The sequence below is a fragment of the Eschrichtius robustus genome, chromosome 21 (assembly GCF_028021215.1).
Source record: "Eschrichtius robustus isolate mEscRob2 chromosome 21, mEscRob2.pri, whole genome shotgun sequence".
Lineage (NCBI taxonomy): Eukaryota > Metazoa > Chordata > Mammalia > Artiodactyla > Eschrichtiidae > Eschrichtius > Eschrichtius robustus.
The window spans coordinates 19,632,163-19,654,232 of NC_090844.1; the positions used below are offsets into that span (position 1 = coordinate 19,632,163).

General features: G+C 38.0%; 1 protein-coding gene across 2 annotated transcripts in view; it reads right to left on the reverse strand.

Annotated features, from left to right (window-relative positions):
- Positions 1-14,718, reverse strand: part of TUSC3 (tumor suppressor candidate 3) — a 185,050-nt gene extending 170,332 nt beyond the window's left edge. For both annotated transcript variants that reach the window (XM_068532087.1, XM_068532086.1), the window contains exon 1: positions 14,373-14,718. In XM_068532087.1, the coding sequence (XP_068388188.1) occupies positions 14,373-14,510 (138 nt within the window). In that variant the 5' untranslated portion in view covers positions 14,511-14,718. The remainder of the gene's footprint in view (positions 1-14,372) is intronic.
- Between the last annotated feature and the right edge of the window lie 7,352 nt (positions 14,719-22,070).

Sequence of the window (22,070 nt, forward strand, 5' to 3'; positions counted from 1 at the left end):
ATTCAGTAACGTGCCGTATTTTAGGGAGATGACACTCAAATATACTTATTTTCTATCATTTATTTCAATATTATTATTTCTATTTAAAACAATCAAAATGGACATAATATGAAAAACATTTACAACATATTTAAGAAACCAATAAGCAGACAAACAATCATAAAACATAAAAGACTCATCTACTTTGGGCTTCTGTTCTGATTATGATGACACAGACAAGTAAGACTAGGAACTTCCCACACTAAAGAAGTTTAGATTTTAGTAACAAATCAGGAAAACAATACAGAAAGGTCCCTGGGATCATCTACTTACCACGACATGATGGAATCCTGTGAAAATACAAAAACCAAAGGACTGCAATCTGTGTAGAAAATGCCATAGGGCTAACCTAACCTAACTTTACAAAAGTAGCTTTACAAAGAAAAGGGATACGAAGAAAAGGAAAACAACACCCTATTTCCCTCACCAATTCCGTTTTTAGATAATGAAATAGGTTCTTTCTATTCTCCTAATATGTATCTTGAACATTAGAGGCCAGTGCTAATGATTGTACTCAGACAAATTACTACTTTTCTAAGTTTTCTTATCTATATGAATTACTGCAGATATAGCACCTATGCAGTATTTTGAAAACTATAGCCATGTACAAAAATAGCTTATTGTTTTATTTTGTGGCTTTGTAGATTACATATTTGAAACAGGCAAATATAAGGCAAGTATAAATCTAATTGCTATCTGATAGGCAAATAAAAAGAACTGAAATAGCTCTGCCACAATTAGTTTTAGTTATCCTCTGTGGATCATATAACTCAAATTGTTGAAAACTAGTATTAGTTAAGCTTCTTTACGATAAGGATATTGTAATCAAATAAGAGCAGAACTATTACTAAGATTCAACCTCTAAGACATAAAATTACCTTTGATATATAGAGAAACTACCATAAATCATTCTATTACCATATTTCATATAATCATACCATCTAGAAAGGATCTAAGCAAACGTTTAATCCAATAGTTTTTAACTTTTTAAAAATCTAAGATACGTTACAGGTGCTCATGCCAGAAAAATCCATTTATGCCACAAATGAAAAACGTTTATAATTTCAGACAGCCAATGGGAAACTTTCCCTATTTTCCCCAGATTCAGACATCATGATCTTGTTCAATGTTCTCATTTTACAGTTGAACAAACTGATGCTTCAAAAGGTTAAGTGCCTTACCCAAGAGCCCAGAGTTCATATCAAAGAAACTGGAACCCACGTATCATTTTTCAGAACTAACTTTTATAAAACCCTTGACATTCTGTAAAGTTCGCATTTTATTTCATTTCATCTTCAAAACAACCCCATGCGGGGAATTATCTCTAGTTTATAAAGAAGAAAATTGTGGTCCAAATAGATAATTTGTAAAGATAAACAATGGGGCTAGAATTCACATTACCTGCTTTTCTCATTCTAATTCCATTCTGTAAGACTACCAAACAGTAAAATAAGAAAAAAGACAAGGAGAAAGCAAATGACAAAACCAAATTATACAGAGCGTCACCGGCTTCCATTAAACGCCAAAGAAAAGTGACAATTAAAATCAATAGCAAAGGGCTTCCCTGGTGGCACAGTGGTTAAGAATCCGCCTGCCAATGCAGGGGACAAGGGTTCAAGCCCTGGTCCAGGAAGATCCCACATGCCATGGAACAACTAAGCCCGCGCACCACAACTATGGAGCCTGTGCTCTAGAGCCCACGTGCCTACAGCCTGTGCTCTGCAACGAGAAGCCACTGCAATGAGAAGCCCATGCACCACAAAGAAGATCCAGTGCAGCCAAAAATAAATAAATAAAACAAATAAATTTTAAAAAAATAAAAAATAAAATAAAATCAATAGCAAAAAAAATAGTAGAGGTGATAGTGGTGTTCTAATAATCTATGTTATCCATCATTCTGGTATAAAGCCATGTAAGGGTCAAGTCACAAAAGTCAAGGGTGGTGAGCTTTTGAAAAAAAGGAAATAGGAGTGATGTCAGCATAAGTCAGCCCTCATTTTTATCCTTCCCTCCCCTCAACAACAAAAATTCAGCATCCATCCAAAAGCAAAAGTACCTCTGTAGGAGTTGTGGGATCCAGAAACCCAAATTGAGCTGACTGGTGAAGTACTATATGTGTCAAAACAAACGTGCAAAGTCTGGAAAAGGAGACCACTTACTCAAATGTGCAGATACCAATGTAGGGAATCAAGGATCACGAAAAATCAGGTAAATATGACACCACCAAAGGAAACTAATAAAGCTCTAATAATGGATACTAAAAAAATGCAGATCTATGAACTGTCAGACAAACCCCTTAAAGAAGTTTAGTGACCTACAAGAACATGCACACAGGCAACTAAATGAAATTAGGAACACAATGCATCAACAAAACAAGAAGTGGAATAAACAGAAATTAAAAAAAAAAACCCAAACAGAAATCCTAAAGTACAAAAATACAATAACTGGTCAGAAGAATTCAATGGAGAGTTTCAAAACCAGACTCAACAATGGAAAAGAAAGAATCAGTGACCTGGAAGACAGGACAATTGAAATTATCCAGTCAGAAAAACAAAAAGAAAAAAGAATGAAAAAGAGTGAAGAAAGCCTATAGGAATTATGGGACACAATGAAAGGAACAATGTTTGCATTACAAGAATTCCAGAAGGAGAAGAGAAAGAAAAAGAGACAGAGAGTATATTTAATGCAATAATAGCTGAAAACTTCACAAACCTGGGGAGAGAAATAGACCTCTAGTTCCAAGAGGTCCAAAGGACTGCAAATAGGTTAAACCCAAACAGGGCTACACTGAGCACCTGTCAAATGCTGTAAGAAGTCAAATAGGAAAAGTAACCATGATCAAATGGTTACTGCCAAATCTTTAATCATTTGAAGAAAGGAATGATGACATTTTCTCAAGAGCCAATTTAGTAGCAGAATCTGTCACATAGGAAAATTAAGTATTCATGAAAAATTATGCATATCAAATGCCTTTAAAAGTTTCTTTTGTAATGCCAAATCAACTTATGCTACTCATGAAAATTCACTTTGGAAACATAAAACAAACCACAGAACATCCTGCAGTCATTCACCAATATCAGCACCAAAGCTAACGTTCATTAAGCACTTATGTTCCAGGCGCTATGCTAAGTATACTTTAGAGAATTATCTCACGACGTAAGGCTCACAACCTTATAGTAGGGACTAACAAACTATCTCCACTTTACAGATAAGGAAATTGAAGCTCAGAGAGATTAAGTATCTCGACCAAAGTAACTTTACTAAGCATTTACCAAGTACAAGGCACTATGCTTGAATATGGAAATACAGATAACAAAAATAAACCCACAACCCTTCTCCTCAAAGGGCTTGTAGAACAACAGTAACAACAGACAATAGGCAATAATTCACTTAAGTGCCATAAAGAATAAGCACAGACATCTATCTATCTGAGCACAGGGTAGGAATTCCTGATCCAAAACGGGGAAGAAGGGGTACCCTGCTTAAGTTAACACTGGAAGGAAGCATGTAACAGTGGTGAGATAGAAAACAGGAGAGTCAGACAAAGGCTCACTCAGGAAAAGCACTCAAGAGCATGCAAAGAACGATGGATTGCACCCTAGAGCCATGTAGAGAGTACCCCCCAAGACAGCACTGGCTAGGAAGTCCCAGGGGACGTCTTCAGCTGGGGTGTAGGAAGGGGTATTGAAGAAAGTCACGACTGAGTAAACGTTTGAAACTAAGTGAATGTGCCCGGATTTCTGGCTCTGGCAAAGAGATGTATGATGAGGCTTTCCTTAGCGTTAGGGACTGTAGGAGGCACTATTTGGGGAAGACAGATGGAACAGAAACTTACATACTTTCGTCATCCATGTAGGTTACAGAGTTCTGACTCTTGTGACTTAGGCTTCCCTTAGACTAATTTCATTTATTTAAACAGCTTCATAAAGAAACAGATGGCCTAATTTTATAAATTATGTTCTCAAAGGGGTCAAGTCTAAGCAGTATTAATAGCTTTGTTTTAGAGCTGCCAAACTGGTAATCATTTTGAAGTTTACAAAACAAGTACCCATGAAGAAGTTCAGAAAAGATCAGCCATGAAAAGACACAGGAAATGATAGTGTACTTAAAGTAATAAAGAGGGGAGGGGCAGAGACAAGACAGCATAACTGAGCACGGGGATGCAGAAATAGCAACTCTGGAGGCAGGAAAACTCCCTCCTGGTCCCAGCTTTGTTATTTAGCCTGAAATCTGACTTTCCTGCTCTATCATTCTATAACGCAGTGTTTAAACACCACACACACACACACACACACACACGCACGATAGTTACTATTCGCTTTATGATTTGGAAAACGCTCCAACATCAAAGCCTGTGACTCATGCTGCTCTCCGTAGGAAGCGATGCTGAGTGAGTGCCATGATGATGGTGTTACACCTTGACTCAGCCACTCCTTCTCCCCATAAAGGCTCCAAGAGGAAAAATGCACAGGACACAAGTGCAAGACACAGCAAAGCCACTCCACTTTCATGAGTATGAGAAAAATCTTTTATTCCCTTTGAAAGCTTCCACTCTAAAAAAACACGAACCAATCAGCATTGCACAAAGCCTGATCTTTGAGGAAGGTCCCAGTTTTTCTTTTGCTTAATCTTAACTCAGATGTTAACTAAAAGAACATTATTAAAACATGATCATTTTAAAAATAAAATTAAGTATCTTCCTGAATTTTATTTTGCATGTCTTTAAAATGAAACTACGTATCAATCTATTACATACACAAAAGCAAAAGGAATAAGTATTTCTTAAAAACATTCAAATAGAAAACAGCATACAGCAAATATATCTCGGGCATACTTACTCTCTTCCACTCTGTTCTTGGGCTAATAGTTTTTAAAGCACATAATAAATTTATGCCCAATTTCTTTCCTACAACGTTTTGGACATAACTTTTGAATAGAGAATTTCAATTCATACAATAAAAACAAAATTATTTTAATAAGAGGAACATGAAAATTCACTTCAACGACAGGGAAACATACACAAACTTCTTCTAATACTGACAACTGATCAAAGACTGGGGACAGCTATACATACTTAAATGGTCCTCCACTAATATTTGATAACTAATTCACAAAGAGGGTCCGGTTACTAAAACACAATGTAGAAAGAGTTCTTTGTCTGCCTGCTAATGCAGGGGACACGGGTTCGAGCCCTGGTCTGGGAGGATCCCGCATGCCGCGGAGCGGCTGGGCCCGTGAGCCACAACTACTGAGCCTGCGCGTCTGGAACCTGTGCTCCGCAACAAGAGAGGCCGCGATAGTGAGAGGCCCGCGCACTGCGACGAGGAGTGGCCCCCGCTTGCCACAACTACAGAAAGCCCTCGCACAGAAACGAAGACCCAACACAGCCAAAAATAAATATAAAAATAAATAAATAAATAAGACCTGGTGCAACCAAATAAATATTTAAAAACAAAAAGAAAGAGTTCTTTGGGGTAAGGCTGTAAACTTACAAGTTGTACAGTCACGGGTAAAACCCTTAATCTAAGAGGACCTTCCTCGGTAGAACGCTTTCCAATACAAAAAATCAGAAATTCAATTTGAAATGTCTTAAACAATAAGAAAGCTTATTAACTCATATAACAAGGAGTCCAGAGTTGAAGCATTTACAAGGCTAGTCAAGTCATGCCATCAAGTGCCCACGTTCTTCCCAATTTTCTACTCTGCCAGCATAAACTTACTGGTTTTGCCCTCAGGCTTGTACTTTTTGTGATTACAAGATGCGTTCAGCAATGCAAGCATCACATCCTCATACACATATCCAAAGACAGGAAGAAAGAATTACCCCACTTTGGGTCCTTTATGAAGGAGGAAACTTCCAAAAGCCCCACATAATTGTATCATGTGCTCACCTCTAAACCAATAATTTTCAGGGTACTGGGTAATCATGATAATCTTTGACTAATAAAAATGATTGCTTGGGGCTTGGGATAGTCCCAATTCCTCCTACTCCTTAAATAAAACCAAGGTATACTGTTAACAAAGACAAAGGTAAGGCAAACGAAACTCTGTCACAATCACCAAGATACTGTGATGATTATAAACAATTTAGGTGAAATGCCTGGCATTCTATCCTCTATCGACTCTCCTGTTATGTTTTTTTTCATTTTCTGAAATAAGCCTTATTTCCAACTCCCAAGTTGGTTAAATTCACCAAATTATAGGACAGTATCTCAGTAAATTTAATATTTAATATGAATAGTAAGCAGATCTTACAATTTGTAATCAATCTTGTACTTTAAGTTTTACCACAAAAATCAGATGAGATAACTTTCCAATGGTTTGCTTTGTTTCCAAGCAGAGAAGACACTGAACCACAATATTTCTCCAAAAGTTGAGTCAAATCATATTGACAGCAATATTAAGCCATCTCTAAAAATACACATCTAAAATAAACAGTTCCATTTAATAAAATCAGTACCACAATTTACCTAACCTATACTCAAGTGCCCCTTTTCATTAAAGATGGTTGAGTTTTCATAGTAACATACAGGGGAAAGAAAATTTCCTTTTCACTTCCAAACATCAAACTAGTTAGGTATCTTCGTATGAGCAACCAAAAATGTAATAACAATAAATGTTAGTAAAGACTTCCTTTTATTCTTAACTTTTATCAATTCATTAATGGCTTCAGGATGCTATACTTCTAAGTTAGGACTTTTATCACAGATTGTGAAACACTCTGTAACATAAGCTCACTGTTGACACTGACCTTTTTCCTTCTGACATTAAACAGAGAGACAATCAGGCAAGCAGGTAGAGAGAGAGACAGACAGATATCAATTACTATGAAAATAAATACTGTCTATTTTTCTGAATAATATATTTGAAATTTTACTATTCAAACTAAATATTTATGTTTTACATATCTATGTATAATAGAGGAATCATATTTTTGCAAGATGCTCTTCTTAAATCTATGTACGACTCTGCAAGAAATTATGTGAAGTCAGCCTCTCTGTGTACAACGTGCAAAACATAAGAGCTACAAAGATAATAGTATTATATATGGCAAGTGATTACTTAAAAATAAGGTTAAAATTTGTTCCCCATAAAACAGCACTGTTGAGAGCAATGAGAAAACAGATGGGCCAGATGGGCAGAGGAAAGGATTGAGAGTTCCCTTTTAGGTATGTTCAATTTTTTTTGTTTTGAATTTTATTTATTTTTTTATACAACAGGTTCTTATGCTCAATTTGAGAAGCTGCAGAAATCTTGCCAACGGATAGAATAAAAACTGGATAGACACTGACGTAAATATTACCTATTTGGTGCACACATACGCATGCACACAGTGTTACGTTTGTTCATGATCTAGCAGGAGAAGAGTTACTCCTATACTTAGCCAAAGGTAAATCTTCTATCTTGGTGAAATTAGCATGATGCTCCAGGTGGGAGTCTTACGGAAAGAAGCAATCATTACATGGTCTAATACACCAAACAAACCTGGAGACTACTAAGGTAGTCACAGGCATACTGATCACAATCACATCCAAACTCACTGACTATTTAAGGCTAAAGAGAATATGCACAAGTAAATGCAGCCCAAAACAGTTAACAAACAGCTGATGAATCTGTGGCTGAAGTTTCATGTTTCTGCCCTTTCCCTTTCTCTGTGTCTTCCACGTAGAAGAGAACACATATACAAGGGGCTGAACATGCTGGTGTTTTGTGTATGTGGAAGAAAATATCCTGAAGTGTTCCCTTCTGACCCAGGTTAGATCCCTTGCGTAGGCAGACGGTTCGTCACGGTTTCGACATAACTTGCAAGGACAAGTACTGACTGACTTTGTTCTAGGCTATCTTTTCAAGGATGTTTGTATAGTACACAGCTCTGCTAGACACTGTGCCTTCTAGAACAAAGATCAGGTTTGTTTACTTTCCAATTTAATAAAGACAGTGACTCCCTCTAAGGCTGAAGTCAAATACGTTTACTGCCCATCATGAAAGATTTGGGTTCCATAAGCTCAAGGTCCTCTCCTGCTCTGAAATTCACTACATTCGCAGATGTCAGCTGGCCTGCGTCACCAGCACAAACGCTGATACTCTGGCAATTCTATTACTGTAATAAACTGTCCGCCTGTGACCCAGGAATCCCATGCCTTCTGCCATTATCCATGAAACTGCGGCAGGGTAAGCCTCAAAGTTATTGACAAGCAGTTTGGGCCATTTTAAGTGAGACCTGTCATTTCCAATTACTCTTCAAGGAGTTACTGTACACAAAATCTAACTTAGCTGACACACCTGCCTGACATCAACATGACAGGTATATATGTGTATACATATCAATGTATAATTACTATGCATTTCTTAAAGTTGTGCTCATATGTTTACAAACTATTTCTTCCACCTACGTTCTCTGCTTAAAGGTAAAATCAAAATCCATTGCTTACCTCCATCCTCTCCCTATCATTTGCTAAGACACTAAAGTCTCTATTTCAAGGCTGTGCCACTAAAGAGTAACTGAATATATACATCTCAGTGTAAAGTGTGTTTATAGAAGTTATCTCAGAGGCAACTAATAACACTACTTCTCTCTTAAAAAATATTTATGAGCCGCTACCTACATGTTGTAGCCTATTCGCTAATCATTTTCTTTGCAGAAAGTATAAATTATTATATTATAGTTGTCCTTCAGTATCCAAGGGGGATTGCTTCCAGGACCCCAGCAGATACCAAAATCTGAAACTGCTCAAGTCCCTCATGCTACAAAATGGTGTGGTACAGTCGGCCCTCTCTGAATGCAGGTACAAGACACCCAGACTTGAAGGGCTGACGGTAGCTGCTTTTGATGATGGTAAAGTCATTAAGTCCACTGGAAATCATTACAGAATTTGAGCTCTTTTCATACTATTATAAGAGGTCATTAGAGATTAAAAAAATTCTAAATGAAGCTGATTAACTGATAAGTGTTAACAATATAAGAAACAGAGAAACTGTCAAAATAATAGAAACCCATGATGCATCAGAAATGCAAATGATATAATACTAAGAAGCTAAAGTCTCCCACAAATCCATATCACTTAACATGAGGATTCAAAAATCACTTAACATGACTGTATTCAATGTAATTAAGGAAACTGACCATAAAAATCTCCCGTCAATTTTCTGTGCCTACTTAACTATTTCTTTTGACTATATTCTTAAAGAATATGGCCAAACTATTTTTTGATGAATGAAAATGTCATTTAGAAACAGATATATACCTATGTATGTAGACACACATACACAAATCCATGAATACTACCAATTCTTCCATGATGTAAAATCTCCTTTGGGAAGTTCTCAAGCAATGTTAGAGTTTGGAATTCTCAGTGTTTCATAATAAAGTAAGTAATGAACATTTTATTCCATAAACTATATAATTTACAATTATTATAAAGTCAGTTTATTTAGCAAAAAAATTAATTTGAAAAAAATTTTTATCACATTTTAGGATCTCATTATCATGTCTATCTTTCATTTAAATGAAGAATATATAATAGCAGCTACCAAATTACTGATCATTTGTTATGTTCTAGGCATTGCACTAAACACTTTAAATACAGTCTTATTTAATCCCAATGACAACACTGAGATGTAAGTATTATACCTGTATTTCCAAACAAAAGAACTAAAATTCAGGGAAGTTAAGTGGTTTGATGTCAATTAGATAGGATATGAATTGTAACTGGACCATCAGTTCTATTCAAAAATCTATGGTGGCAACTATTACTGCCATAAATGTTGCTTCCTTAAAAGCAACTATCGTCCAATTCCTGATTCCAGGTTCAACTTTAGATTTCCGTTTGGGTTCCCCAGAACAAAAGAATACACGATCCATGCCAAGTCAACTATTCCAGTACTTACGTTTGTAATATTTATTGTAGTAAATTAAGTTCCAGCTGTTATATTTTTCTGGCTCAATGGTGTCAAATCTCATACTGGGCAACAGGTTCTAAACTAAGCAAAAAAAAAAAAAGCAGCAGCAGCCACCACATATGATCAAAACAACTCTGGAATATCCCTAGAAAAGTAACACACTTGTGACCTATATTTCCAAGAAAGAATGTTTTTCTTCCAGTATTGGAGGAGATCATAGTTTCTGAACTGAGTACCAGATACCGAACTAGACTGCATTTCAGAGACATGCATGCTCATTTAGTAAAGTATTAAAACTTCAACTATATGTTATTTTGCTCTTTTCCTTAAATAAAATATGTGTATTCTACAATATCACCATGTAGTATTATTAGACTCTCCTATTCAAGAGAAATAAAAGTTTTGGAAGACATCCTTTTTAAATCCTCAACAATTTTCTCCCTAATTTTGCATTTTTAAAATAACCTTTATAAAAAATATTTAATGGAAATAGATGTTATCACAATTTATAATTATACTAAATTAACAAATGTCACATGTTAAAGTAGTCTTACAATTGGAGATGCTAAGATGCTTTGAAAATGCACACTTTTTAGACTTCTTTTTGGGGCTTTTTTTCCCCTCCCAACTGAAAGTTACCATGGTTACGATGATCTCTCTAGGAGATAAATCATCAGCATTTGCATGGAGTTCCTCATTGTTTTTAATGCCCTCTGCTCTGGTAATCTACACACAAAAAAACTACTTTTCAAATCTCCTCCTTTTCTCAAGAAAAACTATGCCCACAGCAAACATCATTCTCAATGGTGAAAAACTGAAAGCATTTCCTCTAAGATGAGAAAGAAGACAAGGATGTCCACTCTCGCCACTATTATTCAACATAGTTTTGGAAGTCCTACTCATGGAAATCAGAGAAGAAAAAGAAATAAAAGGAATACAAATTGGAAAAGAAGAAGTAAAACTGTCACTGTTTGCAGATGACATGATACTATACATAGAGAATCCTAAAGATGCCACCAGAAAACTACTGGAGCTAATCAACGAATGTGGTAAAGTTGTGGGATACAAAATTAATGCACAGAAATCTCTTGCATTCCTATACACTAACAACGAAAGACCAGAAAGAGAAATTAAGGAAACAATCCCATTCACCATTGCAACAAAAAGAATAAAATACCTAGGAATAAACCTACCTAAGGAGGTAAAAGACCTGTACTCAGAAAACTATAAGACACTGATGAAAGAAATCAAAGATGACACAAACAGATGGAGAGATATACCATGTTCTTGGATTGGAAGAATCAATATTGTGAAAATGACTATACTACCCAAAGCAATCTACAGATTCAATGCAATCCCTATCAAATTACCAATGGCATTTTTTACAGAACTAGAACAAAAAAATCTTAAAATTTGTATGGAGACACAAAAGACCCCAAATAGCCAAAGCAATCTTGAGGGGAAAAAACGGAGCTGGAAGAATCAGACTCCCTGACTTCAGACTATACTACAAAGCTACAGTAATCAAGACAATATGGTACAGAACCAAAAACAGAAATACAGATCAATGGAACAGGATAGAAAGCCCGGAGATAAACCCACGCACCTATGGTCAACTAATCTATGACAAAGGAGGCAAGGATATACAATGGAGAAAAGACAGTCTCTTCAATAAGTGGTGTTGGGAAAACTGGACAGCTACATGTCAAAGAATGAAATTAGAACACTCCCTAACACCATACACAAAAATAACCTCAATATGGATTAAAGACCTAAATGTAAGACTGGACATTATAAAACTCTTAGAGGAAAACATAGGCAGAACACTCTATGACATAAATCACAGCAAGATCATTTTTGACCCACCTCCTAGAGTAATGGAAATAAAAACAAAAATAAACAAATGGGACCTAATGAAACTTAAAAGCTTTTGCACAGCAAAGGAAACTATAAACAAGACGAAAAGACAACCCTCAGAATGGGAGAAAATATTTGCAAATGAATCAACGGACAAAGGATTAATCTCCAAAATAGATAAAGAGCTCTCGTGCACCTCAATATTAAAAAAACAACCCGGGCTTCCCTGGTGGCGCAGTGGTTGAGAATCTGCCTGCGAATGCAGGAGACACGGGTTTGAGCCCTGGTCTGGGAGGATCCCACATGCCGCGGAGCAACTAGGCCCGTGAGCCACAACTACTGAGCCTGTGCGTCTGGAGCCTGTGCTCCGCAACAAGAGAGGCCACGATAGCGAGAGGCCCGTGCACTGTGATGAAGAGTGGCCCCCGCTTGCCACAGCTAGAGAAAGCCCTCGCACAGAAACGAAGACCCAACACAGCCAAAAATTTTTACAAAAAACAAAAAACAAACAAACAAAAAAACAACCCAATCCAAAAATGGGCAGAAGACCTAAATAGACATTTCTCCAAAGAAGACATACAGATGGCCAAGAGGCACATGAAAAGCTGCTCAACATCACTAATTATTAGAGAAATGCAAATCAAAACTACATTGAGGTATCACCTCACACTGGTCAGAATGGCCATCATCAGAAAATCTACAAACAACACATGCTCGAGAGGGTGTGGAGAAAAGGGAACCCTCTTGCACTGTTGGTGGGAATGCAAATTGATACAGCCACTATGGAGAACAGTATGGAGGTTCCTTAAAAAACTAAAAACAGAATTACCATATGACCCAGCAATCCCACTCCTGGGCATATACCCACAGAAAACCACAATTCAAAAAGACACACGCACCCCAGTGTTCACTGCAGCACTATTTACAAAGCCAGGTCGTGGAAGCAACCTAAATGTCCATCAACAGATGAATGCATAAAGAAGATGTGGTACATATGTACAATGGAATATTATTTAGCCATAAAAAGGAACGAAATTGGGTCATTTGTAGAGACGTGGATGGACCTAGAGACTGTCATACAGAATGAAGTAAGCCAGAAAGAGGAAAACAAATATCGTATATTAACTCATATATGTGGAACCTAGAAAAATGGTACAGATGAACCAGTTTGCAAGGCAGAAATAGAGACACAGATGTAGAGAACAAACGTATGGACACCAAGGGGGTAAAGCCGTGGTGGGGGAGTGGTGGGATGAATTGGGAGATTGGGATTGACATGTATACACTAATATGTACAAAATAGATAATAAGAACCTGCTGTATAAAAATAAATAAAATTAAATTTAAAATATAAAAATAAATAAATTTTAAATATGTTGGCAAGGTTATAAGATAAAAAATTTTTAAAAAGAGAAAAACTATGAAATCTAAGAAATGTATATAAATACCAAATGCTAGGCAAAAAAATCGTTATATTTGTAAATACAATCTTAATTTAACAATGGTTCTTCACCAAACCTCTTACTGTAACACCACCAAGAATTTCACTAAGGCCTATTTTTATGTTAAAGTAAAAAAAGTTAAAAAAAAAAGTTAAAGAGAAAATACTGAGTTCAGAGTTGTTTCAGGCAAGGAGTAAAGAGAAAGAGAATCAGAGATACTTGTGTGTCACGCTGTTTTTTCACTCTTTCTACCCAGCTATCAAGAAAGTCACGGTAATATTTGAAACCCTAATTAGAGCCACGTTTATGTAAATAAAACTTCACCAGGAAAAACTATTTGCAATAAATATGGAGAGACACTCTCACTAAAATGACGTACAATTAGAAACCTTACTCACATTTCCAAAATAATTTTTTTTCTAATCCCACGAGATCAACCATCCAAGGTAGAGATGGATAACTGAAATTCACAAATAACTCTACAACTACTTTAAATACGGTCACTTACTTCAATCCGCGTCCTCATCAGAGTTACTGTAGGACTAAGATTGAAATCAGGTGATCTGAATTTCACAAATAAATTTGCGCAACCTAAATGTGAGGTTATTGGCACAATTATACCTTGAATTTAATATAAAAAAAATATACAGCTTTAAAAATGTATATAAAATACAGAATAACTTTAAACACGGTCTCAATATGATCTGTTGCCTCCTGAAACGGATAACGAAGGGAGCAGGGTAATGAACACAAGGGACAACTCGTTCCTATAGGTTTGAAATACTCCTAAAGGGTGTTTTCACATCCAACACACTCTTTTTTACTGACTCGACGGCCCCGAAACTCTGCCTTCAAGCAAGGGTCAAAAACGCTCCGTGTCTTAAAGGTGTGAGGTGCTAGGCGCACAAAAGACGATGCTTCGTTGTTTTTTAAGAAAGCATTGGGCAACCCCACTTTTGAAACCGTGGAGCCCAAAGGACTCGCGCAAAGGCCTCCCAACCGCTCCCCAAAACAGCCATCAGCCACACCCGGCGGCCCGGCTGCCTAGCAACGCGGGAAGGCTGCCTAGGAACGCGGCCCGCCTGCCAGGACCCGTCCTGGCCCTCCCGGGAATGCCCAGAGGGTTCATTCTACCTCCTTTTTCTTCTGTCCTCCACCGAGCTGGATGCAGAGAAGCAGCAGGAGGAGGAGAAAAGGAAAGCTCCCGGTGGGCAGATACCGCGGTCGCCGCCCCGACTGCCTCCGGCGTGAAGGAGCGCCCCTGGCACCCATCGCCGCAGGGACGTGTCTCCTCCACGCTCGGTAACCGTGTGCGCCCAGCTCCTACCGGCGCCCTACACCTGCCAGGCCAGCCGCCGGGAGCCCCCTGACCGTCCCCCGTGGATGCCTGCGGCCTTGCCAGGGAGCCGGGAAACACCGGAGGACGCCGAGGAGGAAACTGACGGAGCATCCGGTTCACTGGAAGAGGAGACCTGGAAAGGCCCGGGATGGGGCAGGAAGTGGGCGTGGCGAGGGAGCCGGAGCTTCCACGCACGCCGCGCTGCGCTCTCGGTCGGACTCCACCCCGAGACCCCGGCAGCGGAGGTCACGGATTTCTACCTCGCTGGTCTGAACCGTAGGCTGTCCTGCCACTGAAACCAACACCGGGTCCCGGGAATATGCGAGAGTCCTGTTTATCCAACACTTTACCTGGAACCAGAGACAGATATAATTGCCTTCTTCGATGATGGAGAAGAGCTTTGAGGAATTAGTCAGGATCTGGCCCTTCTAGCTAATGGCAATCTCTGATCCCATTGGGACATTTTTACTCAACAGTAGTTCAAAGAACTGAGTGATATTGTGATAACAGACATCTTCTATTCCTGTCTACTTATTGTGAACATAGTTTCTTAGCACTTAACATAAACAAAAAGCTGAAATAAGAAAGTGATGCCGAATATTCTCATTCTAGCAATAATTTTTATCCACAGATGCATAAACTAATTTTTAAAAACTTTATTTCTACAAGTAATGTTTTCCCAATACAATTTTGCTTTTCCTGTTTACTACTGTTTTCTCAAATTCATAACACATGTTATTCTGGTCAATTGGGTACTACTAATAACTAATGATAACTCAGTGCAAAACATAAATTTTAATATAGCCTCATGGTCACAGAAGTTTGTTTATATCAAATTTCAATTTATACAACTCTTTGTCTGCATAGAAGAATGACTCTAAAGCATAAAAAAATCAATAAAAGACTTCCAAGCATAAAAAAATATACATTAGGATAAAATTCTATCAGATTATACTGCCTGTGGGAGAGTAAATTGGTTTAATCACCTTGAAAAACTGTTTGGCAGTACTTGCTAAAGCTAAATACACCTACCCAAGACCCAAAATTTCCACATAAACATATAGTCAGCACCTGATTGTACCAATTTGTGTAGCAGCTTTATTCATAAAAGCCCCAAGCTGGAAAAAGACCAAATATCCATCACAGTAAAATAGAGAAATAATTTGTGATATAGTAACACTATATATCAATAAAAACAAACTAATGACACTTATACATAATATGAATGAATTTTACAGCATAAAGATCCAGACACAAAACTAATATATTGGGGTTTGTGGAAATAAACAAAGATCAACCAAATGAGAACAGGCAAAGGCAATTTATTCAGAGCTTGCAATAGCAAGTGAGTCAGCTGCCATCACCTGAGTTTGAGCAAAGACTCAAAGGCAGGCAGAAAAGTAGGAAACAGTAGTAGTAGAAAAAGAGGAAGGCTTCAGGTGTGCTGTGACTGGAGGCTGTTGACATGCGGGAAGCTGTAGGTGGGCTAACCAGAAGGGGGCACCTATGTGACTGTCTAGGGGCACATATTTAGCTTTCTCTAGTTGGTCTTAAGCTGGAAGCAGGGACAAAAATTAGGGAAGCTGTCAGTTACTAATCAAGCCCTGGCCATTCAGGATCAATTATTACAGAAGTTATTGTTTGGTTTCCTAGATTGTTATTAAAGCTAGCAATCTAACTTCCTACTAGTCCAACTTACAGCAGCCTGGCTTATTGGGTTATGATAGATAAGGGGTTGGTTTCCTGGGTAGGCTGCTGCAGGTTGTGGATCCAAGCTCTATTTTTATGTATGATCTGGCCGTTGTTGGTTATTATATTTATTATCCCAGATTAGAAGTCAGGACAGTGGAAGAGGACCCAAGGGAGAACCCTGGGGTGCTAAAAATATTTTACAACCTATTTCTTGATCTGAATGCTGGCTATTAGATGAGTGTACATTCTTCGTAAAAATGTATTGAGCCAGAAACTTATGATGTATTTATGTGTGTTATATTTCAATACAAAATTTACTTTTTAATAAAGAATTTTATGAAAAGCACATATTTAAAATCCTTGGAGGCAATAGAATGGAAATACAAGTTCAGGAGGGTAAAAATGTAATATAAAATATTCAACTGTTAAAAAGAAGAGCTCCTTCTTGTTTGTTAGTTTTGTAATGGATAATGATGACCATCATTTCCATACTTAGGAAATATTTAAAAGAATGCTGTGACTTATTTTTTAAATGTCAGTATTTATAACTTGTTGGAAATTTTATTCTTTGCAGCTATTTAAACTTATGATGAGAATTTTTAGATATTTGCTTTAAAATGCACAAAAGGATATCTAGTCTTCCATACTCTTTTAGAGGGATGTTATCAAAGCATTTTGAAGACCATATTTGTCCCGTTTCTGGCACAGAGCTCCTAAAACCCTTGGAATTTCCTAAGTGATGAGAGTGATAAGTCTCTTTTGTAACATTGATCAGGTGAGATTTGGAAAGCACCTAAGGGTGGTGCTAGTTGCCTGGAGAACTAATGAGGTGATGAAAGGGTTGAAGCTTTCAGTCTCAACACCTGACATCTGGGGAGGGGAGAGCAGGGAATGGGGCTGGAGGTTGAATCAATCGCAGATGGTCAATGATTTAATCAATCATGTCTATGTAATGAAGACTTGAGTTCAGAGAGCGTCTGAGTTGGTGAACAGGTGGAGATCTGGGGGGGAGAATGATGCACTTGGAGATAGCATGGAAGCTCTGCACCATTTATCTCATACATTTCTCTAGGCATCTCTTCTATGTGGCTGATCCTGAGTTACATCCTTTTATAACAAACCAGTAGCCTAATAAGTAAAATGTTTCCCTGATTCTCTGAGCCACTCTAGCAAACTAATAGAACCCAGGTCATTGGAACTTCCAATTTATGGACTATCAGTCAGAAGCACAGGTGTTAACCTGGGTTTGTGTCTGGAGTCTAAGGAGGGGTGGGGTGGGTGAGGAGAGAGGAAGGGAGGTGTGTAGTCTTGTAGGGCTGAGGACTCAACTTGTGAGATCTGAGGCTATCTCCTATCTCTGGCGTAAATAGTGCCAAAATTGAGTTCAACTGTAGGACACCCAGGTGGTGTTTGAGAATTCCTGGTGCTATGGAAAAATCCTGCCACACATTGGAATTGGGTGCAGAATGTTTTCAGTGATCAGTGTTGCTTTATCTTTCTTACTTAAAAATACCCAGAAATAAATAAATAAATAAATAAGTAAATAAATACCCAGCACCCAAAGATTATTTTCTAAGTAGCTTAATCATATGTCTAAGTCTGCTGTTAATGCAACTCTCTGATTATGGAAATGTTCTCTATTTGTACTGTCTAATATGGTAGCCACTGGCCATATGTGACTACTGAGCACTTGAACTGTGGTTAGTGCAATTGAGGAACTGAATGTTTAATTTATTTAATTTTAAGCAATTTAAATTTCAGTAGCTCCAGTGGCTATTATAATAGTCACTACTGTCCTGAATAGTCCAAGGTCTTGAAGTTAGTTGAGAACCTGGAATATAATCTTAGTTAATACATTAAGTCCTCATGATTGGCAACATTGTAAGAATTTCATAAAATTAAACATTTAAAAAGATGTCCACTGTTATCATTATGTATAAATACATATATATACACACACATATATATGTTTTCATATATTTTTAATTAAAAAAATAATCTACTTAAATCATAAATCATTTTAGGGAATTTAAACTGTGTGAAATTTAACCCTGATTTGTATAAATCTAAATATTGTGCTAATATTATTTTTATATGGTAAACTAAATTTAACAGACTCTTTAAATAATGCCAAAAGTTATTTCATATATTAGAACTAATATCTCTTTTTTAATCTCATAATTATAGTAACGAAGGCTAGTAAGTGCACATTGAAGCCTCTACAATTTTTAAAACAAATGTAACACAATAATGTTTTTCTTTTTTTTAAACAACTTTTAGTGTTTGCACTAGATATACCCAGAGTGCATGTATACAAGCAAAATGATTTTTCTAATCTGTTACTCTTTAAGATTTCCCGAGCACAAGAAAAAGAGAGGGAGAATAACAGAAATAGAAAAATAAGAAGTGAGAAGAAGCCAACTTCCAACAAATATTAAATTATCACTGAAAAGAGCTAATTGTCTCCTCATTTGCAAGGAGAGGAGACAAAGTTTAGATGCAGGAAAACACATTTTGGCATATATACACAAAAGAGAGAAAGAGTGTTTGACAATTTCATCAAGCCATTCAGTTTAAAAGCCAGGGATTACTGTACCCTGAAGAAATGAAATGAAAGAGGAGTCTTCTACATTGAATAAAATAATCTCTTTGTTGTAGACAAGACAGTCTCCCCATGAGAGTTTCTTCCTCTTTTGTCCCAAGGGAGCTATCAAATGAACATCTTGCTAATGTCAAAAGTTCCCCCAGCAGTCATTGCAGTTTCACATCCTCTCTGGGAAATTTCACCAGTCAGAGGGTAAGTCTATCTTATATTTAGAAAACATAAAGGAAAGAGGGGTTTGGCTTGAATGAGTTGCAGAGTTAGATCAAGATGGCCCCATGAGAACTCCAGTGGTCAGTAAAGTTGGTGTTTGTGCGAACTTGTATCTCTGAAACTTGCCCTGATCAGGAGCCAGAAAACCGACCCCGACTCTGGGCAGGTGAAACTACATAAATTATTTCTCACAAGACTGAGGGAAAACTCCTTACGAGTTTTTGAAATGGTGACCTAATGCATTTCACTCAAAGAACATTAGTCTGTTGACACCTTCTGAACTCCTTCTTCAGCACTGGCTGAAAGACGGACTTATCAGGTCTATGTCCATCCCCTCCTTACAGACTTTTCTTCTTATAGAATAAACAAGCAGACCATAGAAGTGAATATGACAAGGCCAGAAAACAATTCACCGAGAAACAACATAAATCTGATCATATGACCAAAAAAGTCCCAAGAGAACTTGTTCTTAAGTAAACAAAAAACCCAATGCTGAAGAATCACAATGAAATAATAATCAGAGCTTAGTTCAGAGTGAAATTAACCTCCCATAAGTGGCCAGGGTGACACCTTGAACACTTGAGCAGGTAGAGATTTCAAAGGGGCCCAATGTGCACCTTATTACTGAGTCTAGTGTCCTGGTCCAACAGTGAGGGTCTCGGCCCAACCTTAGTGGAACCTGAGTGTCTGTTAATATCCTCCAGCCAAAGAACACACCTGAAGCGGAACTAAGTTGAGTTTATTGGCTCATTGCAAACAAAGAAGATAGCTCATCATGAGGAACTGGAGGAATCTCAGTAAGACAGTGTTAGAAGAAACTGCTGTAGGATTTAGGCTTGTTTTTAAAATTTTTGGAAGGATTTTTAAAAATATGGTTCTGCGCTGGATTAGGAACTATCAGAAACAGGGGCAAGTCCATGATGGTGTCTCAATAATTTCTGTCTAGAAGGTTAGAGGAACAAAGCAGAGCTAAAGATAAAATTGATCATTAAAGGACGAGTCACTTATATCAGCTGAGATAGGGAAATGTTTGGTCATTTTTGTGGTTTGTAATGTGCTCTTCTTTTTGTCTATGTCCTGACAAGGTTATAACGGGACTCGTTTTTGTCTTTCTCTGTCACAGTCACAGAGTGGCCTTGTCCAAGGTTGGTGTGTTCTGTGAAGTTTTTTATAATTCAACAGAGGAAAACTAAGGCCTGTTAGAACTAGAGGAATCCAAGCTGACTGGAGTCAGGAGCTAATTTGTTCTTCTCATCTTGAGCAAAATTATCTTAATTTCCTAATCAAAAAATCTATAGGATTCTTGTGAGGCTAAATTAAACAATACATATAAGGGAATTATTACAAAGCTCAGAATATATAAATTCTTAACAAATATTTGCTAGTGTCACGATTATCTTTTACCATTACATTGAAAATATGTTTCCCTCCTGCTGAATAGTAAACGCTCTGAGGACAAGGACTGTGTCTAATTTACCTTTGTACTCCCGGCGCCGATTACCGCGGAGTCCTTGGAAGCATGGGCGCTGGAGCTAGACCCCTTCCTCTTCTTCTTAACTAGCTGTGTGATCTTAGGCAGATTACATCACCTCTCTGTGTCTCAGCTTCTTTATTTGGAAAATGAGGATAAGAATAAGACAATGAAGATGAAAGAAATGAATGCATGCCAATAATTTAGAACAGTACCTAAAACATTGTAAATTCTGGGACTTCCCTGGTGGCGCAGTGGTTGGGAGTCCGCCTGCCAATGCAAGGGGCGCGGGTTCGGGCCCTGGTCCGGGAGGATCCCACGTGCCGCTGAGCAGCTGGGCCCGTGCGTCACGGCTGCTGAGCCTGCGCTCTAGAGCCCGTGAGCCGCGGCTGCTGGGCCCGTGTGCCACAACTGCTGAAAGCCCGCGTGCCTGGAGCCCGTGCTGTGCGGCGGGAGAGGCCACCGCAGTGCGAAGCCCGTGTAGTAGTGCGGCGAGGAGTGGCCCCCACTCGCTGCAACTAGGGAAAGCCCGTGTGCAGTGACGGAGACCCAACGCAGCCAAAAATAAGTAAATAAATAAAATTTTAAAAAACAAAACAAAACATTGTAAATTCTGTTATCTCCCACTGTGGTCCTAGGTGCTCAATAAATATTTAACTGAATCCAGACATGAACTCTACTCTACTAGATACTATAGGCATAGATCTTGCCTAAGAAACATGGCTAGATATCCGGCAGGTTTCCACTGGAGAGAGGAGCTGATCAGTGAGGTGTCAAAGCATCCCTCTAGCTGCTGTGTGGAGGACAGACTACCAGGGAGCAAGAATGTGAACAGAGACTTCAGCCCCATATTCCTAACACTGTCTGTGATGCAATACAGGAGGATAAAAACCTTTTCCCCCAGATCTGTTATACCGATGCCGCTATGTGTTACATAGAGGACAGTGTAAAGAGAAAACACCTAGAACTCCAAGAAACACAGTTTGAAAAACACAGTTTGGAAACATTAGGCATTAATATTTAAACCTAGCAGCCTTTTCTCATTTTCCTAAACATATTCATTTGTTAGATAGTATATCTAAGTAATTTTAGGATTTTTCAAACACTTGGCTATTTAAAACAAGCATTCTATGCTGAGTGTTTCTTAGAAATAGTCTAGAATAAAAATAATTTTTTATGTTATGATAAATTATACTCAATTATTTTTAAACTGTATCTTAGTAACTGAAATCTTGAAGTACTATGTCTACATAATCAACAGGAATTAGATTATTTTTATAGGTATTGTTAAACCTCAACCTAGTGCTACTTCCCATGGCATTAAAATATTCCCTTTTGGGCTTCCCTGGTGGTGCAATGGTTGAGAGTCTGCCTGCTAATGCAGGGGACACGGGTTCAAGCCCTGGTCTGGGGAGATCCCACACGCCGCGGAGCAACTAGGCCCGTGAGCCACAACTACTGAGCCTGTGCGTCTGGAGCCTGTGCTCCGCAACAAGAGAGGCCATGATAGTGAGA